This window comes from Salmo trutta, chromosome 3 (assembly GCF_901001165.1).
Source record: "Salmo trutta chromosome 3, fSalTru1.1, whole genome shotgun sequence".
NCBI classification, from domain to species: Eukaryota; Metazoa; Chordata; class Actinopteri; order Salmoniformes; family Salmonidae; genus Salmo; species Salmo trutta.
This window is the reverse complement of record NC_042959.1, coordinates 25,328,961-25,348,314: the sequence shown is the minus strand read 5'-3', so window position 1 is coordinate 25,348,314 and position 19,354 is coordinate 25,328,961. Positions and strand designations below refer to the sequence as shown.

Below are 19,354 nucleotides of genomic sequence, written 5' to 3'. Positions count from 1 at the left end.
TGACAGTTGAGAGATTTGAGCTATTGACAATGGCTTGATAATGATGGCTTTTGTTGCCGGCTTTCAGTTAAAAAAAAATACAAAATGTTTTGTCACATATACTGGATAGGTACAGTGAAATGTGTTGTCTTACACTTGTTTAGTGCATGAGCCACAACTTGTTTTGTTCTCAGTCTATTCATAATGCTTACATAACACATACCGTGTGACAGCTATGTGACTTGTCATCACAACCATGACCAGCATCACACAACAAACAACTTATTTACCACCCACCACACTAATTTGACACGCCTGAGTTAAGAACAACATTGCTAACAGAGAAAACTAAATGTTCAAAACCACTGTTGGGTAATGATGTAAAACGCCGTAGGAACGATAATAACGATGATTTGTTACCTTGAAGTGAACATAGAGTTCCTCTAGCTCCTCGATACTGAAGGCTGAGTCTGTCATGATAGCTCTTACCTGTGGATAGACACACAGCTCTACATCAGATAGAGAAACACCTCTGGCTACAGCATATTAAGTAGCCACTGTATGACTTAGGCATGCACATGTTTTTGTTCCAACCTTAACATAACCTATTCGATACATCTCATATCCACAATTGATCATTATTAAATGGATACTTTTGGATTTTGGCAATGAGGCCCTTTATTTACTTCCCCAGAGTAAGATGAACTTGTGGAATGTTTATCTCTCTGTGTCCAGGAGTAAGGAAGTTAGTGGTAGTTTCGCGAGGTAATGCTAACTAGCGTTAGCCCAATGACTGGAAGTCTATGGGTATCTGCTAGCATTTTGGCCTCATTGCCAAAATCTCAAAGTATCCATTAAATGTTTTAGATTTTTTATTTTTTATTGAACCTTTATTTAACTAGGCAAGTAAGTTAAGAACAAATTCTTATTTACAATGACGGCCTACCGGGGAACAGTGGGTTAACTGCCTTGTTCAGGGGCAGAACGACAGATTTTTTATCTTGTCAGCTCGGGGAGTTGATCCAGCAACCTTTCGGTTACTGGCCCAACACTCTAACCACTAGGCTACCTGCCACCCCATGGGACTCCCAATAACGGCCGGTTGAGATACAGCCTGGATTTGAACCAGGGTGTCTGTAGTGACGCCTCTAGCACTGAGATGCAGTGCCTTAAGACTGCTGCGCCACTCGTGAGCCCCCTTTAAGGTTGAAATGAATAACCTAATCCAGAGACATTTACACAGAGCATACCAAACATTAGGAACACCTTCCTAATATTGAGATGCACCCCCTTTTGCCCTCAGAACAGCCTCAATTTGGTCAGGGCATGGACTCTCCAAGGTGTCCAAAGTGTTCCACAGGGATGCTGGCCCATGTTGACGCCAATGCTTCCCACAGTTGTGTCAAGTTGGTGGTGGACCATTCTTGATACTCACGGGAAACGATTGAGCGTTGCCGTTCTTGACACAAACCGGTGTGCCTGGCACCTACCATACCCTGTTCAAAGGCACTTAAATCTTTTGTCCTGCCCATTCACCCTCAATGGCACACATACACAATCCATGTCTCAATTGTCTAAAGGCTTAAAAATCCTTCTGTAACCACTTACACTGATTGAAGTGGATTTAATAAGTGACATCAAATAAGGGATTTTAGCTTTCACCTGGATTCACCTGGTCAGTCTCTCATGGAAAGAGAAGGTGTTCCCTCAGTGTATAGAGAGTTGGGCCGATATGGTTTCTGTCTGAACGTTCCAAGAGCACCACTTTCTCCTCCACAGCCATTGCTAAGTGATAATTGACACGTCTGCGTTATGCTGTTTATTTCTGATCGTTTTTAAAACATATGAAGATGTCCAGTGAAAGCAGATACAGTCGAAGTCGGAGGTTTACATACACCTTAGCCAAATACATTTAAACTCAGTGTTTCACAATTCCTGACATTTAATCCTAGTACAAATTCCCTGTCTTAGGTCAGTTAGGATCACCACTTTATTTTAAGAATGTGAAATGTCAGAATAATAGTAGAGAGAATTATTTATTTCAGCTTTAATTTCTTTCATCACCTTCCCAGTGGGTCAGAAGTTTACATACACTCAATTAGTATTTGGTAGCATTGCCTTTAAATTGTTTAACTTGAGTCAAACATTTTGGGTAGCCTTCCACAAGCTTTCCACAATAAGTTGGGTGAATTTTGGCCCATTCCTCCTGACAGAGCTGGTGTAACTGAGTCAGGTTTGTAGGTCTCCTTGCTCATACAAGCTTTTTCGGTTCTGCCCACAAATTTTCTATAGGATTGAGGTCAGGGCTTTGTGACAGCCACTCCAATACCTTGACTTTGCTGTCTTTAAGCCATTTAGCCACAACGTTGGAGGTATGCTTGGGGTCATTGTCCATTTGGAAGACCCATTTGCGACCAAGCTTTAACTTCCTGACTGATGTCTTGAGATGTTGCTTCAATATATCCACATCATTTTCCTCCCTCATGATGCCATCTATTTTGTGAAGTGCACCAGTCCCTCCTGCAGCAAAGCACCCCCACAACATGATGCTGCCACCCCAGTGCTTCATGGTTGGGATGGTGTTCTTCGGCTTGCAAGCCTCCCCCTTTTTACCTCCAAACATAAACATGGTCATTATGGCCAAACAGTTCTATTTTTGTTTCATCAGACCAGAGAACATTTCTCCAAAAAGTATGATCTTTGTCCCCATGTGCAGTTGCAAACTGCAGTCTGGCTTTTTTATGGCAGTTTTGGAGCAGTGGCTTCTTCCATGCTGAGCGGCCTTTCAGGTTATGTCGATATAGGACTCTTTTTACTGTGGATATAGACACTTTTGTACCTGTTTCCTTCAGCATCTTCACAAGGTCCTTTACTGTTGTTCTGGGATTGATTTGCACTTTTCACACCAAAGTACGTTCATTTCTGAGCGGTATGATGGCTGCGTGGTCCCATGGTGTTTATACTTGCGTACTATTGTTTGTACAGATGAAAGTTGACCCTTCAGGCGTTTGGAAATTGCTCCCAAGGATGAACCAGACTTGTGGAGGCCTACAATTTTTATTCTGAGGTCTTGGCTGATTTCTTTTGATTTTCCCATGATGTCAAGCAAAGAGGCACTGAGTTTGAAGGTAGACCTTGAAATACCTCCACAGGTACATCTCCAATTTACTCAAATGATGTCAATTAGCCTATCAGAAGCTTCTAAAGCCATGACATAATTTTCTGAAATTTTCCAAGCTGTTCAAAGGCACAGTCAACTTAGTGTATGTAAACTTCTGACCCACTGGAATTGTGATACAGTGAATTATAAGTGAAATAATCCGTCTGTAAACAATTGTTGGGAAAATGACTTGTGTCATGCACAGTCCTAACCGACTTGCCAAAACTATAGTATGTTAACAAGAAATGTTTGGAGTAGTTGAAAAACGAGTTTTAATGACTCCAACCTAAGTTTATGTAAACTTCTTACTTCAACTGTATGCAACACAGTACAGACTTGGATAAACATTATCCCACTGCTCTGTTTTGCTTGTTTACAGAGGGTAATTTCATAGGGAACGGTCAGAAGCGAGGTCACCAACCGCTTCATTCATAGTCACATCTTTGCAGTAATGGAAAAAGTACTCAATTGTCATACTTGAGTAAAAGTAGAGATAACTTAATAGAAAATGACTCAAGTAAAAGTGAAAGACACCCAGTAAAATACTACTTGAGTAAAAGTCTAAAAGTATCTATTTTTAAATGTACTTAAGTGCAGTTGTGGAAAAAGTACTCAAATTGTCACACGGACAGCCAGGGGCACACTCCAACATCATTTACAAAAGCAGTATTTGTGTTTAGTGAGTCCGCCAGATCAGAGGCGGTAGGGAAAACAACGGTTATATTGATAGGTGCGTGTATTGGAGCATAGTGCTGTCCTGCCTGAACATTCAAAATGTAACGAGTACTTTTGGGTGTCAGGGAAAATGTATGGAATAAAAAGTACATATTTTCATTAGGAATGTAATGGAGTAAAAGTAAATGTGTAAACAGTGAAGTAAAGTACAGATGCCCCCCAAAACTGCTTCAGTATTTCAAAGTATTTTTAATTAGTTACTTTACACCACTGCTTCTTTGATGTATGAACTCACCACGCTCCTCTTTGCAGTGTCCTCCAGCGATTGGATGACCTTTAACCTCTGATGGAACCTCATCTGCTCGATGACATCAGCACGCAAACTACCAAACTTCTGCTCAGGGACACAGACAGAGGGAAAAGGCAGTGAAGTCACTAATATGTAGAATTGAAATCAATCTCTCTTTATTCTATGTGATTGCCTTAACAAGCGAGTTGTGTGAAAAAGTCACGTGGTTCTACTAGTCATGTCTTACGTCACAGGATGACTTGATGAGCTGGAACACGTCAATCTGAGGCGGTGGCTCATCGCCACTGGTCAACAGGGCGTGGAGGTGGGGAATGGGCGGAGACACGGTCTCCTTGTTGACAACATTGTCCAGATACCTGTGAGTGAGTGAGAAAATATCCAATATTTCTCACTCCAGGGCAATATGGCTATAGCTTCTTCAGTCTAGAGTAGTAATGCCATCATTCATACATAGAAGAAAAAAAACAAGTAAACCTTTCTGTATAGTTACACTATAGTTACCATTCCAATTAAACATTTTGGCTGCGCAATGTGTATTGGTGTCAATTACATGGAAGTCAGTTCAGTCAAGTGAATTACGTAAGAAGCACTTGAGAAATTGTTCCTTCCATCCCTTCTATTCCCCCAATCACCGTCCAAGGATGGTCATGGCCTCTCCCTCGTCATTGCAGTCCAGCAGGGTGTCCATGTTGGCGTGCAGCACGGCCAGCGCCACTTGGAAGATGACCTTGATGCCCTCGTAGAAGAAGCAGTCGACCAGAAGCACGGCGCTGTCGAACGGCATGACGCTGAGGAACAGGGTGAGGAACCAGGAGAGGGAGATGGTGGAGATGACTCCCAGCTCCTGCATGTGCTCGTACAGGAAGGGGAGGCAATGCCGAGTCAGCTCCTCAAACACACCCTGGTCAACGAGAGCACCTGAGAGATAGAGAGACTATTTAGAACGTACTGTTTAGTAAAACGGTATGCAATAAGCAACAAATATCAACATACCTCTGAGAAGCAATGTTCCCTCAAAAACATTTTTGTATCCAGTGCACGTTTACTGTGAACACTGATGCTGTACCCACTTTAAGATTTTTTTCAGACAGTGGTCAAGTAGGCTACTGTGGCTATTTGATCATAATGCAGGCCTACCAGAGTGATCTACCATCATAAACGACGGAGAAAATGCATCCCATAACATTTCAACATGGAAATAGCTGTTCTATCATTCAGCCTACAGTAGCAACCAATGTGCGGTGTTCAATGTAGGCCTACATTCCATGAGACTTTTGGAAAAAAACATGCAGCGCTTGACATTAACCCGTTTATCCACTTGTCCTTCAGACAAGGAGGTGACTGAAAATGGTGGTGTTTGATGCAAGAAACCACTTCACAAAATACAATGCATTATTATTCATGCCATTATTACAGAGAATCAGACAAATTATGTTACCCTCTGCCTACTTAGCTTATTCAAGCCGGTCTCAAAATACAACACTGCCCCTTGAAGACACCAAAAAAAGCTATTGATTTCCCTACTCGCTTTTCAAAGATGTCTAAAAATGTACATGTTTTGTCCTCTTGCAGGAAGCAATCACTGACTACAAATGATCTGTAACTGGGCTAATTACTCAATAACTAGCAAAGGATAGGAACAAAATGTGCACACGTGGCTACATGCAGCTCTCGCTTTGATCTCAGAGCAAGCGCATCTACTCCTGACCGCTCATGCTGTAAACACAGTCAGAGTCCAGTTCAAAGTGAATGGAACAGATCCATATACAGTGTCTTCGGAAAGTATTCAAACTCCTAGACTTTTTCCACATTTTGTTACATTACAGCCTTATTCTAAAAATAATTAAATAAAAACAATTCCTCAGCAATATACACAGAATACCCCATAATGACATAGCGAAAACAGGTTTTTAGAAATTTTTGCAAACGTATTAAAAGCAAAATACAGAAATACCTTATTTACATAAGTATTAAGACGCCTCGTTATGAGACTCGAAATTGAGCTCAGGTGGATCCTGTTTCCAATGATCGTCCTTGAAGTTTCTATAACTTGACTGGTGTCCACCTGTGGTAAATTCAATTGATTGGACATGATTTGGAAAAGGCACACACACCTGTCAGGATTAGGGTTGCAATGGGTCGGAAACTTTCCAGGAAATTGCCGGAAATTTTCCAATGGAAGTTAATCCCGGGAATTTTGCTTAAATTGATCAAAAATGTTAGCTTATAACAGTGACCCTTTTTTGTGGGATACACACAAGGCAATTCTAGGTCTTGTGGCATATTTTGGTTAAACTATCCCCAATTCAATGGAATTGTAATCCTCTGCATGCACAGTGCACTCTTCCATCACATGTACTGCTGATTCTCAAGATCTTGCACACTAATGAGATGCTATTGAGCCCACATTACTACACTGTCTGAGCCAAGGACTACATACTTTTGATTACAATACTGGGTGGGGTGAATATATTTTATAATACAAACATTGTTTTTTGTTAACTAGTAAATAGTTACATACAGCAAAGTGTGTTTAAATAATTTCTAACTTGTTAACAATTTCTGCTAGTTAGGTTTTGCTACGATGTGGGTTTTAGCTTGCTTGAGCCTGCTAACTGAGGAGTGTTAATTCACCTGTTTCCATACATGTTTCATTTTAAAACATGTATCTTACAAAGGAGTTGTTTAATCTAACTGCTAAATTATTTATCTGTACATGGAATTGTAGAAGTTTTTTTTTTTTTACTGATGTTTTTTCTAATCTTTACAGGAAAATGCCACGGGCACTATCTGATGTGTGGGGACATTTCACTGCTGCTAATGTAGAGCACCCTTCCAACCAGACATGCTTTATCTACTCATTTACTGGATGCAGAGTTCAACTGAGTTCAAGTGAAGGTCAAGCAAATCATAGAGAAAGCAGACTGTATTGCAATCATCTCTGATGGGTGGTTGAATGTTAGTGGGCAAGGAATAATTAACTACATCTCCACCCCTCAACCAGTATTCTACAAGAGCACAGACACAAGGGACAACAGACACACCGGTCTCTACATTTCAGATGAGCTGAAGGCAGTCATCAATGACCTTGGACCACAGAAGGTATTTGCACTGGTGACAGACAATGCTGTGAACATGAAGGCTGCTTGGTCTAAAGTGGAGGAGTCCTATCCTCACATCACACACACATTAGCTGTGCTGCTCATGCATTGAATCTGCTCCTCAAGGAAATCATGGCACTGAAAATAATGGATACACTCTACAAGAGAGCCAAGGAAATGGGTAGGATGTGAAGGGTCATCAAATTACAGCAGCAATCTACCTCACCAAGCAAAGTGAGAAGAATAAGAGCACCACATTGAAGCTGCCCAGCAACACCCGTTGGGGTGGTGTTATCATGTTTGATAGTCTCCTGGAGGGAGAGGAGTCTCTCCAAGAAACGGCCATTTCACAGTATGCCGATATGGACAGGCCCATCAAGAGGATCCTCCTGGATGATGTATTTTGGGAGAGAGTGGTAAGCAGCCTGAAACTCCTGAAACCTAAAGCAGTAGCCAATGCACGGATTGAGGGAGACAATGACATCCTGTCTGATGTTCAGACTCTGCTTGCAGATCTAAGAAGAAATCCGTACTGCCCTGCCCACTTACTTCACTGTTGCTCGAAGCAGAGGAAACTGCAGTTCTGAAATACATCAAAAAGCGTGAAGACTTCTACCTGAAGCCCATACAAACCGCAACGTACGTTGGACCCCAAGTATGCTGGCATGAGCATCCTGTCTGGTGCAGAGATCAACAAGGCCTATGGTGTCATCACTACCGTGTCTCGCCACCTTGGCCTGGATGAGGGCAAGTTTCTTGGCAGTCTGGGGCAGTACACTTCCAAGCAAGGGCTTTGGGATGGAGATGCAATATGGCAGTCGTGGCAACATATATCGTCAGCCACCTGGTGGAAGGGACTTTGTGGATCTGAGGCTCTTTCCCCTGTTGCCTCCATAATCCTCCAAATCCCACCAACATCAGCCGCCTCAGAGCACAACTGGTCCTTGTTTGGGAACACACACACCAAAGCAGGCAATAGGCTGACCAATACAAGGGTTGAAAAATGTAAATGGTATTAATATTAATTTGCAGATATTTCCATTAATTCCCACGGAAAGTTTCCACCTCTGAATATTCCCCAAAATGTGCAACCCTAGTCAGGTTTGAGGAAAAGATGAATGGAGCAAAGTACTGAGAGATCCTTGATGAAAACCTGCTCCATAGCGCTCAGGACTTCAGACTGGGGTTCACCTTCCAACAGGACAACAACCCTAAGCACACAGCCAAGACAACGCAGGAGTGGCTTCGGGACAAGTCTCTGAATGTCCTTGAGTGGCCCAGTCAGAGCCCGGACTTGAACCCGATCGAACATCTCTGGAGAGACCTGAAAATAGCTGTGCAGCGACACTCCCCATCCAACCTGATAGAACTTGGGAGGATCTACAGAGAATGGGAGAAACTCCCCAAATACAGATGTGCCAAGTTTGTAGCGTCATACCCAAGAAGACTCAAGACTATAATCGCTGCCAAAAGGTGCTTCAACAAAGTACTGAGTAAAGGGTCTGAAAACGTATGTAGATTTTTTGTTTTTGCTTTGTCATTCTCAGGTATTGTGTGTAGATTGATGAGAAGAAAAATAACTATTTGATACATTTTAGAATAAGGCTGTAAAGTAACAAAATGTGAAAAAAAAGTCAAGGGGTCTGAATACTTCTGAAGGCACTGTATAGCATTGGTCTGTTTGCATATAGGCCTACTGCAGCTCTGATTGGTTATGCCTCACTGGTCTGTGTAGAGTACGGGCTGAGTCGTGCGTGTTAATGCAATAGAATCCTACTCCGATGCGTTCTGCCCACAACAAAATCTCTTGCATAGTTTGTTTTGTTTCGGTATGTTGCATTGCATTAATTTGCATTAATATTGCGTTGATTCGATCATAATTCCCACAGTAAAGGGAAACATTGATAGTGTTTAACTAAGGGGGAAAACTCTAAAAAGTTGAGTGAAGTTCAATCTCGTGCTTCTGTGTGGGCTGATATTTCTTCGGCAAGGCAGTCCGACGGGAGCTGCGTGCAATTTAGGGGGAACATTGCTGAGAAGGTGTCATCTTAGATGTGCAATCGTGCTTGTTCCCCAGACATTCGTTACATTTTGTAGAACGTGTCCCCTTATATGATTATCAACTACTGTCAAACACGTGTGTGGAAAGACAATTCTCTTCCTCAATAGTGTGCAGGGAATTCTACTAGATGAAAAGCCGAAATGAGTATGACATCCTGGCATTTTAAGCACTCAATTTTCTAAATTTCACATACTATAGAACGTTCTATTTTTCCATACCCAAATAGCCTACTAATTTAGAGCACAAGTAGAGGTATTGGGACACAGTCACTGTGTGACTACAGTAAATATAATTTAAGTGACGGCCGTTTGAAAGGCAGTGAATGAAGAATGGGCTTGTCTACCCTATCAAACACTCTGAAATGAGGGGATTTGGAGGAATCTTAACAGAGGATTCTTTCATAAGCGTGTAGTGAGCGACAAAACAAAGACATAACCCAATGGAATTAAACACAAGTGTGTGTCTATGAGAGGTTGTGTCAGTCACTCACCCACCACCCTAGTGTTATAGTAGTCAGGCAGCATCCTCTCACACAGAGCCACCAAAAGCCAGAAGGCCTCCTCCTCTGTACAGTACAGCAGCAGTACCGACGTCACAATGTTCATCGCCTGGAGAGAGAGAACGGTTCAGTGATAGATACAGAGGTTTATAACAACAGAAACAGACAGATAAATTAATGCAGAGGAAACACTGCTGTAAAGGTTAAGTGTGGTGCTGCTGCACGGCGGAATCATTGCCGCCACACCAAAAGAAACCAAACAGTTTCAGTAGAGTTCTGTAAAGCACATTTGCTTTTCTTGGTAAATAGATCATCTGTCTGGGTTTAACACAGTTCTAAAGGTTATTTAGCTCTGTGAGTGGTGGCAGGCAGCCTGCAGCACAAGGAACACAGAGCACCAGTGACCAGTGTATGACTGACCAGTGCTCGATAGACGACATGCGGCGCGAAACACAATTCCCTTGAATCACCCGAGTGCTCCTGCTTGAGAAACTGCAAGGTAAGTTAGCTTGTTTGTTTGACTAATGATAGCTAGCCAACCAGTTAACTACATAAGCTAGTTATAACCTAAAAACTTTACTAACATAATTTAGGTCACAATTAACGGCAAATAGCTATCCAATATTCACAAGTATGTTGATGATAGAAACATTGTTAACTGGCGTTGCTAGTCTAGCAAGTTAGCTAGCTAGTTCGTTTGGAACTGTATCAAGTGCAAGCAAGATAGCTACATTTATCGGTCTTCGATTGGATTTTTTTTCTCTCAGATCAGTTTGAAATATTTCCAGCCACAGCAGCGAAAGAGAAAAGGGGCGCAGGAACAAGAGTATCAGGTAACGTTAACTTAGGTAGCTTTTTTATTTTTATTTAACTAGGCAAGTCAGTTAAGAACAAATTCTTATTTACAATGACGGTAGGTTAACTCCCTTATTCAGGGGCAGAACAACAGATTTTTTACCTTGTCAGCTCGGGGATTCGATCTAGCAACCTTTCGATTACAGGCCCAACGCTCTAACCACTAGGTTCATGTTAAATTAGCCTGAATTAAATGAAACTTTCTTTAATTAGCCAACTCTTTAAAAGCTTAAGCTATCGTTTTTAAAACAAGTGTATGGCTTACTTTACTGGACGGAGAAGAAACAGAATCCCGGGAGTGAGGTAGGGATTCATGAGGGACAGAATGGAGAAGAGGAGAAATGGAAAAAGAAAAGGAAAGAGAGGAGAGCAGAATGGAACAGAAGAGAAAGCAGAGTGAAACAGAGGAAAGGAGAGTCAGGAAGGGAGCTGGAAGGAGAACATGAGGGAGGAGATCAGAAAGGAGAAGAAAGAGGAATAGATAAAAGGAGAGGAGCCGGAGAGAGGAGTGAGGCCAAGTGCGAGCCACCAGCAATCCGGGTGGGACCCTAAGTGGCTAAAAATTGACAGACTGAAGCCGTGGCTATATACAGTTGAAGTCGGAAGTTTACATACACCTTAGCCAAATACATTTAAACTCAGTGTTTCACAATTCCTGACATTTAATCCTAGTAAAAATCCCCTGTCTTAGGTCAGTTAGGATCACCACTTTATTTTAAGAATGTGAAATGTCAGAATAATAGTAGAGAGAATTATTTATTTCAGCTTTAATTTCTTTCATCACCTTCCCAGTGGGTCAGAAGTTTACATACACTCAATTAGTATTTGGTAGCATTGCCTTTAAATTGTTTAACTTGGGTCAAACATTTTGGGTAGCCTTCCACAAGCTTCCCCACAATAAGTTGGGTGAATTTTGGCCCATTCCTCCTGACAGAGCTGGTGTAACTGAGTCAGGTTTTTAGGCCTCCTTGCTTGCACATACTTTTTCAGTTCTGCCCACACATTTTCTTAGGATTGAGGTCAGGGCTTTGTGATGGCCACTCCAATACCTTGACTTTGTTGTCCTTAAGCCATTTAGCCACAACTTTGTAAGTATGCTTGGGGTCATTGTCCATTTGGAAGACCAATTTGCGACCAAGCTTTAACTTCCTGACTGATGTCTTGATAATTTTCCTCCCTCATGATCGCCATCCATTTTGTGAAGTGCACCAGTCCCTTCTGCAGCAAAGCACCCCCACAACATAATGCTGCCACCCCCGTGCTTCACGGTTGAGATGGTGTTCTCCGGCTTGCAAGCCTCCCCCTTTTACCTCCAAACATAACGATGGTCATTATGACCAAACAGTTCTATTTTTGTTTCATCAGACCTTAGGACATTTCTCCAAAAAGTATGATATTTGTCCCCAAGTGCAGTTGCAAACAGTAGTCTGGCTTTTTTATGGCGGTTTTGGAGCAGTGGCTTCTTCCTTGCTGAGCGGCCTTTCAGGTTAAGTCGACATAGGACTCGTTTAACTGTGGATATAGATACTTTTGTTCCCGTTTCCTCCAGCATCTTCACAAGGTCCTTTGTTGTTGTTCTGATTTGCACTTTCCGCACCAAAGTACGTTCATCTCTAGGAGATAGAACATGTCTCCTTCCTGAGTGTTATGACGGCTGCGTGGTCCCATGGTGTTTATACTTGCATACTATTGTTTGTACAGATGAACGTGGTAACTTCAGGCGTTTGGAAATTGCTCCCAAGGATGAACCAGAGTTGTGGAGGTCTACAATTTTTATTCTGAGGTCTTGGCTGACTTTTTTTTTATTTTCTCATGATGTCAAGCAAAGAAGCACTGAGTTTGAAGGTAGGCCTTGAAATACATCCATGGGTACACCTTCAATTGACTCAAATTATGCCAATTAGCCTATGAGAAGCTTCTAAAGCCATGACATAATTTTCTGGAATTTTCCAAGCTGTTTAAAGGCACAGTCAACTTAGTGTATGTAAACTTCTGACCCACTGGAATTGTGATACAGTGAATTATAAGTGAAATAATCTGTCTGTAAACAATTGTTGGAAAAATTACTTGTGTCATGCACAAAGTAGATGTCCTAACCAACTTGCCAAAACTACAGTTTGTTAATTAACAAGGAATTTGTGGAGTGGTTGAAAAACGAGTTTTAATGACTCCAACCTAAGTGTATGTAAACTTCCGACTTCAACTGTAATACGCCACATGGTTAGTCAAATTTCCTTTAATTAGGCTAAGGACTAAAAATGCTTGTGCATATTTAGTCTTTACTAGTCTACAGTATTATGTGTTTATTTCTGAGCCAACTCCACCAGGACATCGATGACCCAATGGGTCTGGGCGCATTCAACATCAAGGAGGAGGAGGAGAGGGAGAGGCCAGGCGAAGACCAAGACCAGAGAGCAGTTCTGGGCTCGGTTCAGAGAGGAGGTAAAAACATGTTTTCAAATGCTGTGATGAAACCAATGTTACATCACGTGTGTTGGATAAACCAAAACAAACAGCAATTAATCACTTAATTTCTGTCATGGATCCATATCTTCTTTGCCTCCAGGAAAGCCTAGACCAGAGGTTCCAACACCTGGAGATTCTGGGGGCCTTCAGTGTGTTGGGACCTCAGGCTGTGTTCTCTAGTGAGAGGATAAACACCTTTAACCTTACCCTCTTCTCCAGGCAGTTCTTCCAAGCGCCAGAGGCTGCTGTGCTGCAAGAGTGGCCCTCTTATAAGCAACATGTGCTAGTTGGAGCATTCAAAGTATGGCATGAGTGTGACAATCTTTTGAAGAGAACATTTTAGGCCAGTGTTGACCAATCATTTTTCCTGTTGAACTACCACTCTGTTGGCTCTTCTTTAATGGTGTACATATTTTCGTTTTTCATGTATTTCAGGGGTTTGACCAGCTGACGACAATGATAAAGCTGGCCTCGCAGATTGATGAGTGGGGGCAATCTACCCCTGCCTTAACCAGCTGGCATGCAAACGCACCGACTATACCAGTGTCTTCCGTTAATTGTTAGAGGGTGTAAGAACATTTAAATTTGAAAGTAGATCCCCTTTGTCCCTCTCCTTTCTCTTATTGTTCTTTCTGTTATTGCAGGTCAAAACAGACTTGAGGAATAGACTGCAGGGAGAGCATCTCGCCGCCTGCATGCGGCTCTCCATCAACGCCCCCCCCACCCAGGAGTTCAATTACTGGAAGGCGTTGGAAATATTTTTACAAAAGCCCAGAAGAATAAAGTGCTCTGAGAAGCTGGAAACTATGTCAGAACTAGGTTTTTGTCAGAACCTGGAAAGAGATTTTCAACGTCCTCCTTTTGTGATAAACATGAATTAGTGGGCTCTAATTCATGTTCAGTCAAATGTTCGTTCCTCGGTTCATTTTGTCAAGATAAACATTTTTATTTCAGAAAGAAGGTCTCTGTTGTGTTTCTTTAGATATCTGCAGCACTCAACCTTAAATTGTATCCTGTATACTATAATCACCTTAATAATACGTTATTGAGCTAATTTCTGGGGGAGGAAATTATATTTTAGACAGTGAGTTTTTCCTTTTAAAAAGTCACCAGGGCTAAGTCAACAGAACCAAGACCCAAAAACCCCCCAAAATGGGGGACCCCTTAAACCCCCCACCCCCGATTACTTTTCCCCCACAGCTAACAAATTTTCCAGAGGAAACATTGCTTTACAGTAATGAATAAACAGTTTATGGGTCAATGAGAAGCCACCAGAATAGAGTAGTCACCCTGACAGAACCATTTCCAGTCAAAGAACCTAGTTAAAATATCATGATTATGTTTCAAGAAAACATTCACGCTATGTTCTAGAGTACATTTTCCTGGTATTTTCTAATTATAGCTAGGGGCACATTCTACTACTTCAAAGAATTCAACTCAATTGGCCAATATCAGGAACCAAATGGCTAATTAGAGTTAAACAAAAGCCAAATTATTAAGACATTCTGTGACATTCTTGTGAAGTGGAAGAATAGACACACACTTGTGTAGGAGCAACAACGGCTCAGTGGTGAAGTGGTAGACCACACAAGCTCACAGAGCGGGACCGCCGAGTGCTGAAGCGCATAGCGCATAAAAAGCGTCTGTCCTCGGTTGCAACACTCACTGCCGAATTCCAAACTGCCTCTGGAAGCAACATCAGCACAATAATTGTTTTCCGGAAGCTTCATGAAATGGGAGGACCTTTCCTGTTTCAGCATGACAATGCCCCGTGCACAAAGCGAGGTCCATATAGAAATGGTTTGTCGAGATCGGTGTGGAAGAACTTGACTGGCCTGCACCTCAACTAGAGGTTGACCGATTAATCGGAATGGCCGATAAATTAGGGCCGATTACAAGTTTTCATAATCGATAATTGGCATTTCTGGACACCGATCATGGCCGATTACATTGCACTCCTCGAGGAGACTGCATGGCAGGCTGACTACCTGTTATACGAGTGCAGCAAAAAGCCAAGGTAAGGTGCTAGCTAGCATTAAATGTATCTTATAAAAAACAATCAATCAATCTTAACATTGGCCAATATCAGGAACCAAATGGCTAATTAGAGTTAAACAAAAGCCAAATTATTGTGACATTCTTGTGAAGTGGAAACGTGTAGGAGCAACAACGGCTCAGTGGTGAAGTGGTAGACCACACAAGCTCACAGAACGGGACCGCCGAGTGCTTCAGCACACAAAACTGAGCCGTTGTTGCTCCTACACGTTTCCACTTCACAAGAATGTCACAAGAATGTCTTAATAATTTGACAGAGAGTGGCTCAGTTGGTAGAGCATGGTGTTTGCAACGCCAGCATGGTGTGTGCAACGCCAGGGTTGTGGGTTCGATTCCCACGGGGGGCCAGTACAAAAAAAAAAAGAGAAATGCATGAAATGAAATGTATGCATTCACTACTGTAAGTCGCTCTGGATAAGAGCGTCTGTTAAATGACTAAAATGTAAAAAAATGTAATACTACTAGTTAACTAGACATGGTTGATGATATTAATAGTTTAACTAGCTTGTCCTGCGTTGCATATAATCGATGCGGTGCCTGTTAATTTATCATTGAATCACAGCCTACTTCGCCAAACGGGTGATTTAACAAGCGCATTCACAAAAAAAAAAGCACTGTCGTTGCACCAATGTGTACCTAACCATAAACATCAACGCCTTTCTTAAAATCAATACACAAGTATATATTTTTAAACCTGCCTATTTAGTTAATATTGCCTGCTAACATGAATTTCTTTTAACTAGGGAAATTGTGTCACTTCTCTCGCGTTCATTGCACGCAGAGTCAGGGTATATGCAACAGTTTGGGCCGCCTGGCTCGTTGCGAACTAATTTGCCAGAATTTTACGTAATTATGACATAACATTGAAGGTTGTGCAATGTAACAGCAATATTTAGACTTATGGATGCCACCCGTTAGATAAAATACGGAACGGTTCCGTATTTCACTGAAAGAATAAAAGTTTTGTTTTCGAAATGATAGTTTCCGGATTTGACCATATTAATGACCTAAGGCTCGTATTTCTGTGTGTTTATTATATTATAATTAAGTCTATGATTTGATAGAGCAGTCTGACTGAGCGGTGGTAGGCAGCAGCAGGCTCGTAAGCATTCATTCAAACAGCACTTTACTGCGTTTGCCAGCAGCTCTTCGCAATGCTCCAAGCATTGCGCTGTTTATGACTTCAAGCCTATCAACTCCCGAGATTAGGCTGGCAATACTAAAGTACCTATTAGAACATCCAATAGTCAAAGGTATATGAAATACAAATGGTATAGAGAGAAATAGTCCTATAATAACTACAACCTAAAACTTCTTACCTGGGAATATTGAAGACTCATGTTAAAAGGAACCACCAGCTTTCATATGTTCTCATGTTCTGAGCAAGGAACTTAAACGTTAGCTTTTTTTACATGGCACATATTGCACTTTTACTTTCTTCTCCAACACTTTGTTTATGCATTATTTAAACCAAATTGAACATGTTTCATTATTTATTTGAGACTAAATAGATTTTATTGATGTATTATATTAAGTTAAAATAAAAGTGTTTATTGTTTATTCAGTATTGTTGTAATTGTCATTATTACAAACAAACAAATAAATAAATAAATATATATATCTCTCGGCGTTGAAAAATCATAATCGGTCGACCTCTAACCTCAACCCTATCGAACACCTTTGGGATGAATTGGAACGGCGACTGAAAGCCAGGCCTAATCGTCCAACATCAGTGGCCGACCTCACTTGTGGCTGAACGGAAGTCCCCGCAGCAATGTTCCAACATCTAGTGAAAAGCCTTCCTAGAAGAATGGAGGCTATTATAGCAGCAAAGGGGGGACCAACTCCATATTAATGCCCATGATTTTATAAAGAGATGTTCGATGAGCAGGTGTCCACATACTTACACTACATGACCAAAAGTAAGAAATTGTAATATAAAGTCTAAGTCAGTGTTGATAATGTGGCCCTGCAATAGACTAGCGTCCTGTCCAGGGAGTGTACTTGTGCATCAAGCTGCATCACACTACAACAACGTGATGTTTCTGATGTGTGGACAAGGCTACTTACCATGTTGACCACATGCATAGTTTTAAACAATGTTGTACAAAACCCCCCCAGAAAAACAAAACAAGTCGGCATACCTGGCAGTATCCTATGCCAGGGTTGCGGCAGGCGTAGGCGGTGAGGACCCTGCGGAGGGCAGCGATGCCCATCTCATTCTGGAAGGCGTGGTGCTCAGGCATGGAGCGGTGCAGGTCCCTCTCGATCTCCTCCGTGGCCAGGGTACAGCGGCCCATGGCCTGCTCCACCCGCTCAGCGTAGTAGCCAGGGTGGGTGTCCATCTCATTCTGAGCTCCTGGAGAGGGGATGGATTGATTGATGGATGGGGGTAAGTGGTTAACTCAATAGATTATAAAACAGATACAGACAATATGGGTTTGTCAGTGGGCAAATTATTTAATGTTTAGATCCTTTTGATTCTAACCATTGTACAAAAAAAAGAAGTCAGATTCAGACAACTGGTAGTTTCTTTGTTGTACCATCAAAAACGTGGTTAACCTTTACATATTTGATAGAAAACACTAATTCGAGAGATTCCTGAAAACAGAATTTAGACTAGTCATTAACTCTCACTCCAGATATCATTGCACAACACAATCCTGTTCATTTAGCCCCGTTTATTAAGTGCTACAATTTGAACATAGTATGACACATCCACATAGTAACACAACTTATTTGCTCAGTTTTGTAACCGTTACTTAGCTAGGCCATATGACTCAGGAGTCCAGGGAGTCAGCTGATCTCAGATGAGTCAGACAAGAAAGACGTAGGGGAGGGGTCAGCTTGGTGATGTTGCACCACTAGGTAACAACAACACTTCCCTAATAACCACGGCAACAGAGAGACTGAAACACACACTACCTTCAGGTCACAAGGAAGGAGTGACTGCTGTCCTTGATACCAACTGAATTCAGATGTGGATGTAGTCTTGACACACACAATGCTTGCTTGCACACACAGACTCACTTATTCACAATGAGTATTGTTCACTGTGTTGCTAACATGGTGGCAACACAGTGAACAACGATGTTAAGAACATAGAGCTGGCGGGTTATACACTAATCGGCAAGAGAGAAAAACAGCCTCTGGTAAGACACGGGGCGGGGGCCTATGCATTTATGTAAACAACAGTTGGTGCATGATATCTAAGGAAGTCTCAAAGTTTTGCTCGCCTGAGGTGGAGTATCCTATGATAAGCTGCAGACCTCACTATTTACCCAGAGAGTTTTCATCTGTTATTTTCGTATCTATATACGACCACAAAGCGAGGTTAGAACTAAAACCGCACTAAATGAGCTGTATTCCGCCATAAGCAAACAGGAAAACGCTCATCCAGAGGCGGCTCTCCTAGTGGCCGGTGACTTTAATGCAGGGAAACTTAAATCAGTTTTACAGAATTTCTATCACCATGTTAAATGTGCAACCAGAAAATAATTCTAGACCGCCTCTACTCCACATACTGAGACGCATACAAAGCTCTCCCTCGCCCTCAATTTGGCAAATCTGACCATAACTCTATCCTCCTGAGTCCCGCTTACAAGCAAAAATGAAAAGCAGGAAGCAACAGTGACTCGGTCTATAAAAGAAGTGGTCAGATGAAGCAGATGCTAAACTACAGGATTGTTTTGCTTGCACAGACTGGAATATGTTACGGGATTCTTCCGATGGCATTGAGTAGTACACCACATCAGTCACTGGCTTCATCAATAAGTGCATCGAGGACGTCATCCCCACAGTGACTGTACGTACATACCTCAACCAGAAGCCATGGATTACAGGCAACATTCGCACTGAGCTAAAGGGTAGAGCTGCTGCTTTCAAGAAGCGGGACTCTAACGCGGAAGCTTATAAGAAATCCCGCAATGCCCTCCGACGAACCATCAAACAGGCAAAGCATCAATACAGGACTACGACTGAATCGTACTACAGCGGCTCCGACACACATCGGATGTGGCAGGGCTTGCAAATTATTTCAGACTACAAAGGGAAGCACAGCCGAGACCTGCCCAGCGACAAGAGCCTACCAGACGAGCTAAATAACGTCTATGCTCGCTTCAAGGCAAGTAACACTGAAACATGCATGAGAGCATCAACTGTTTCGGATGACTGTGTGATCACGCTCTCCACA

General features: G+C 42.1%; 1 protein-coding gene across 4 annotated transcripts in view; it reads right to left on the bottom strand.

Moving 5' to 3' along the window:
* The window catches only part of LOC115170976 (TBC1 domain family member 9B), a 48,433-nt gene that overhangs the window by 8,068 nt on the left and 21,011 nt on the right, over positions 1 to 19,354 (bottom strand). For all 4 annotated transcript variants that reach the window (XM_029727413.1, XM_029727398.1, XM_029727419.1 and 1 more), the window contains 6 exons: positions 17,307 to 17,521; positions 9,778 to 9,895; positions 4,757 to 5,042; positions 4,351 to 4,480; positions 4,110 to 4,208; positions 400 to 468 (listed from right to left, as the gene is read on the bottom strand). In XM_029727413.1, coding sequence (XP_029583273.1) covers positions 400 to 468; positions 4,110 to 4,208; positions 4,351 to 4,480; positions 4,757 to 5,042; positions 9,778 to 9,895; positions 17,307 to 17,521 — 917 coding nt within the window. The remainder of the gene's footprint in view (positions 1 to 399; positions 469 to 4,109; positions 4,209 to 4,350; positions 4,481 to 4,756; positions 5,043 to 9,777; positions 9,896 to 17,306; positions 17,522 to 19,354) is intronic.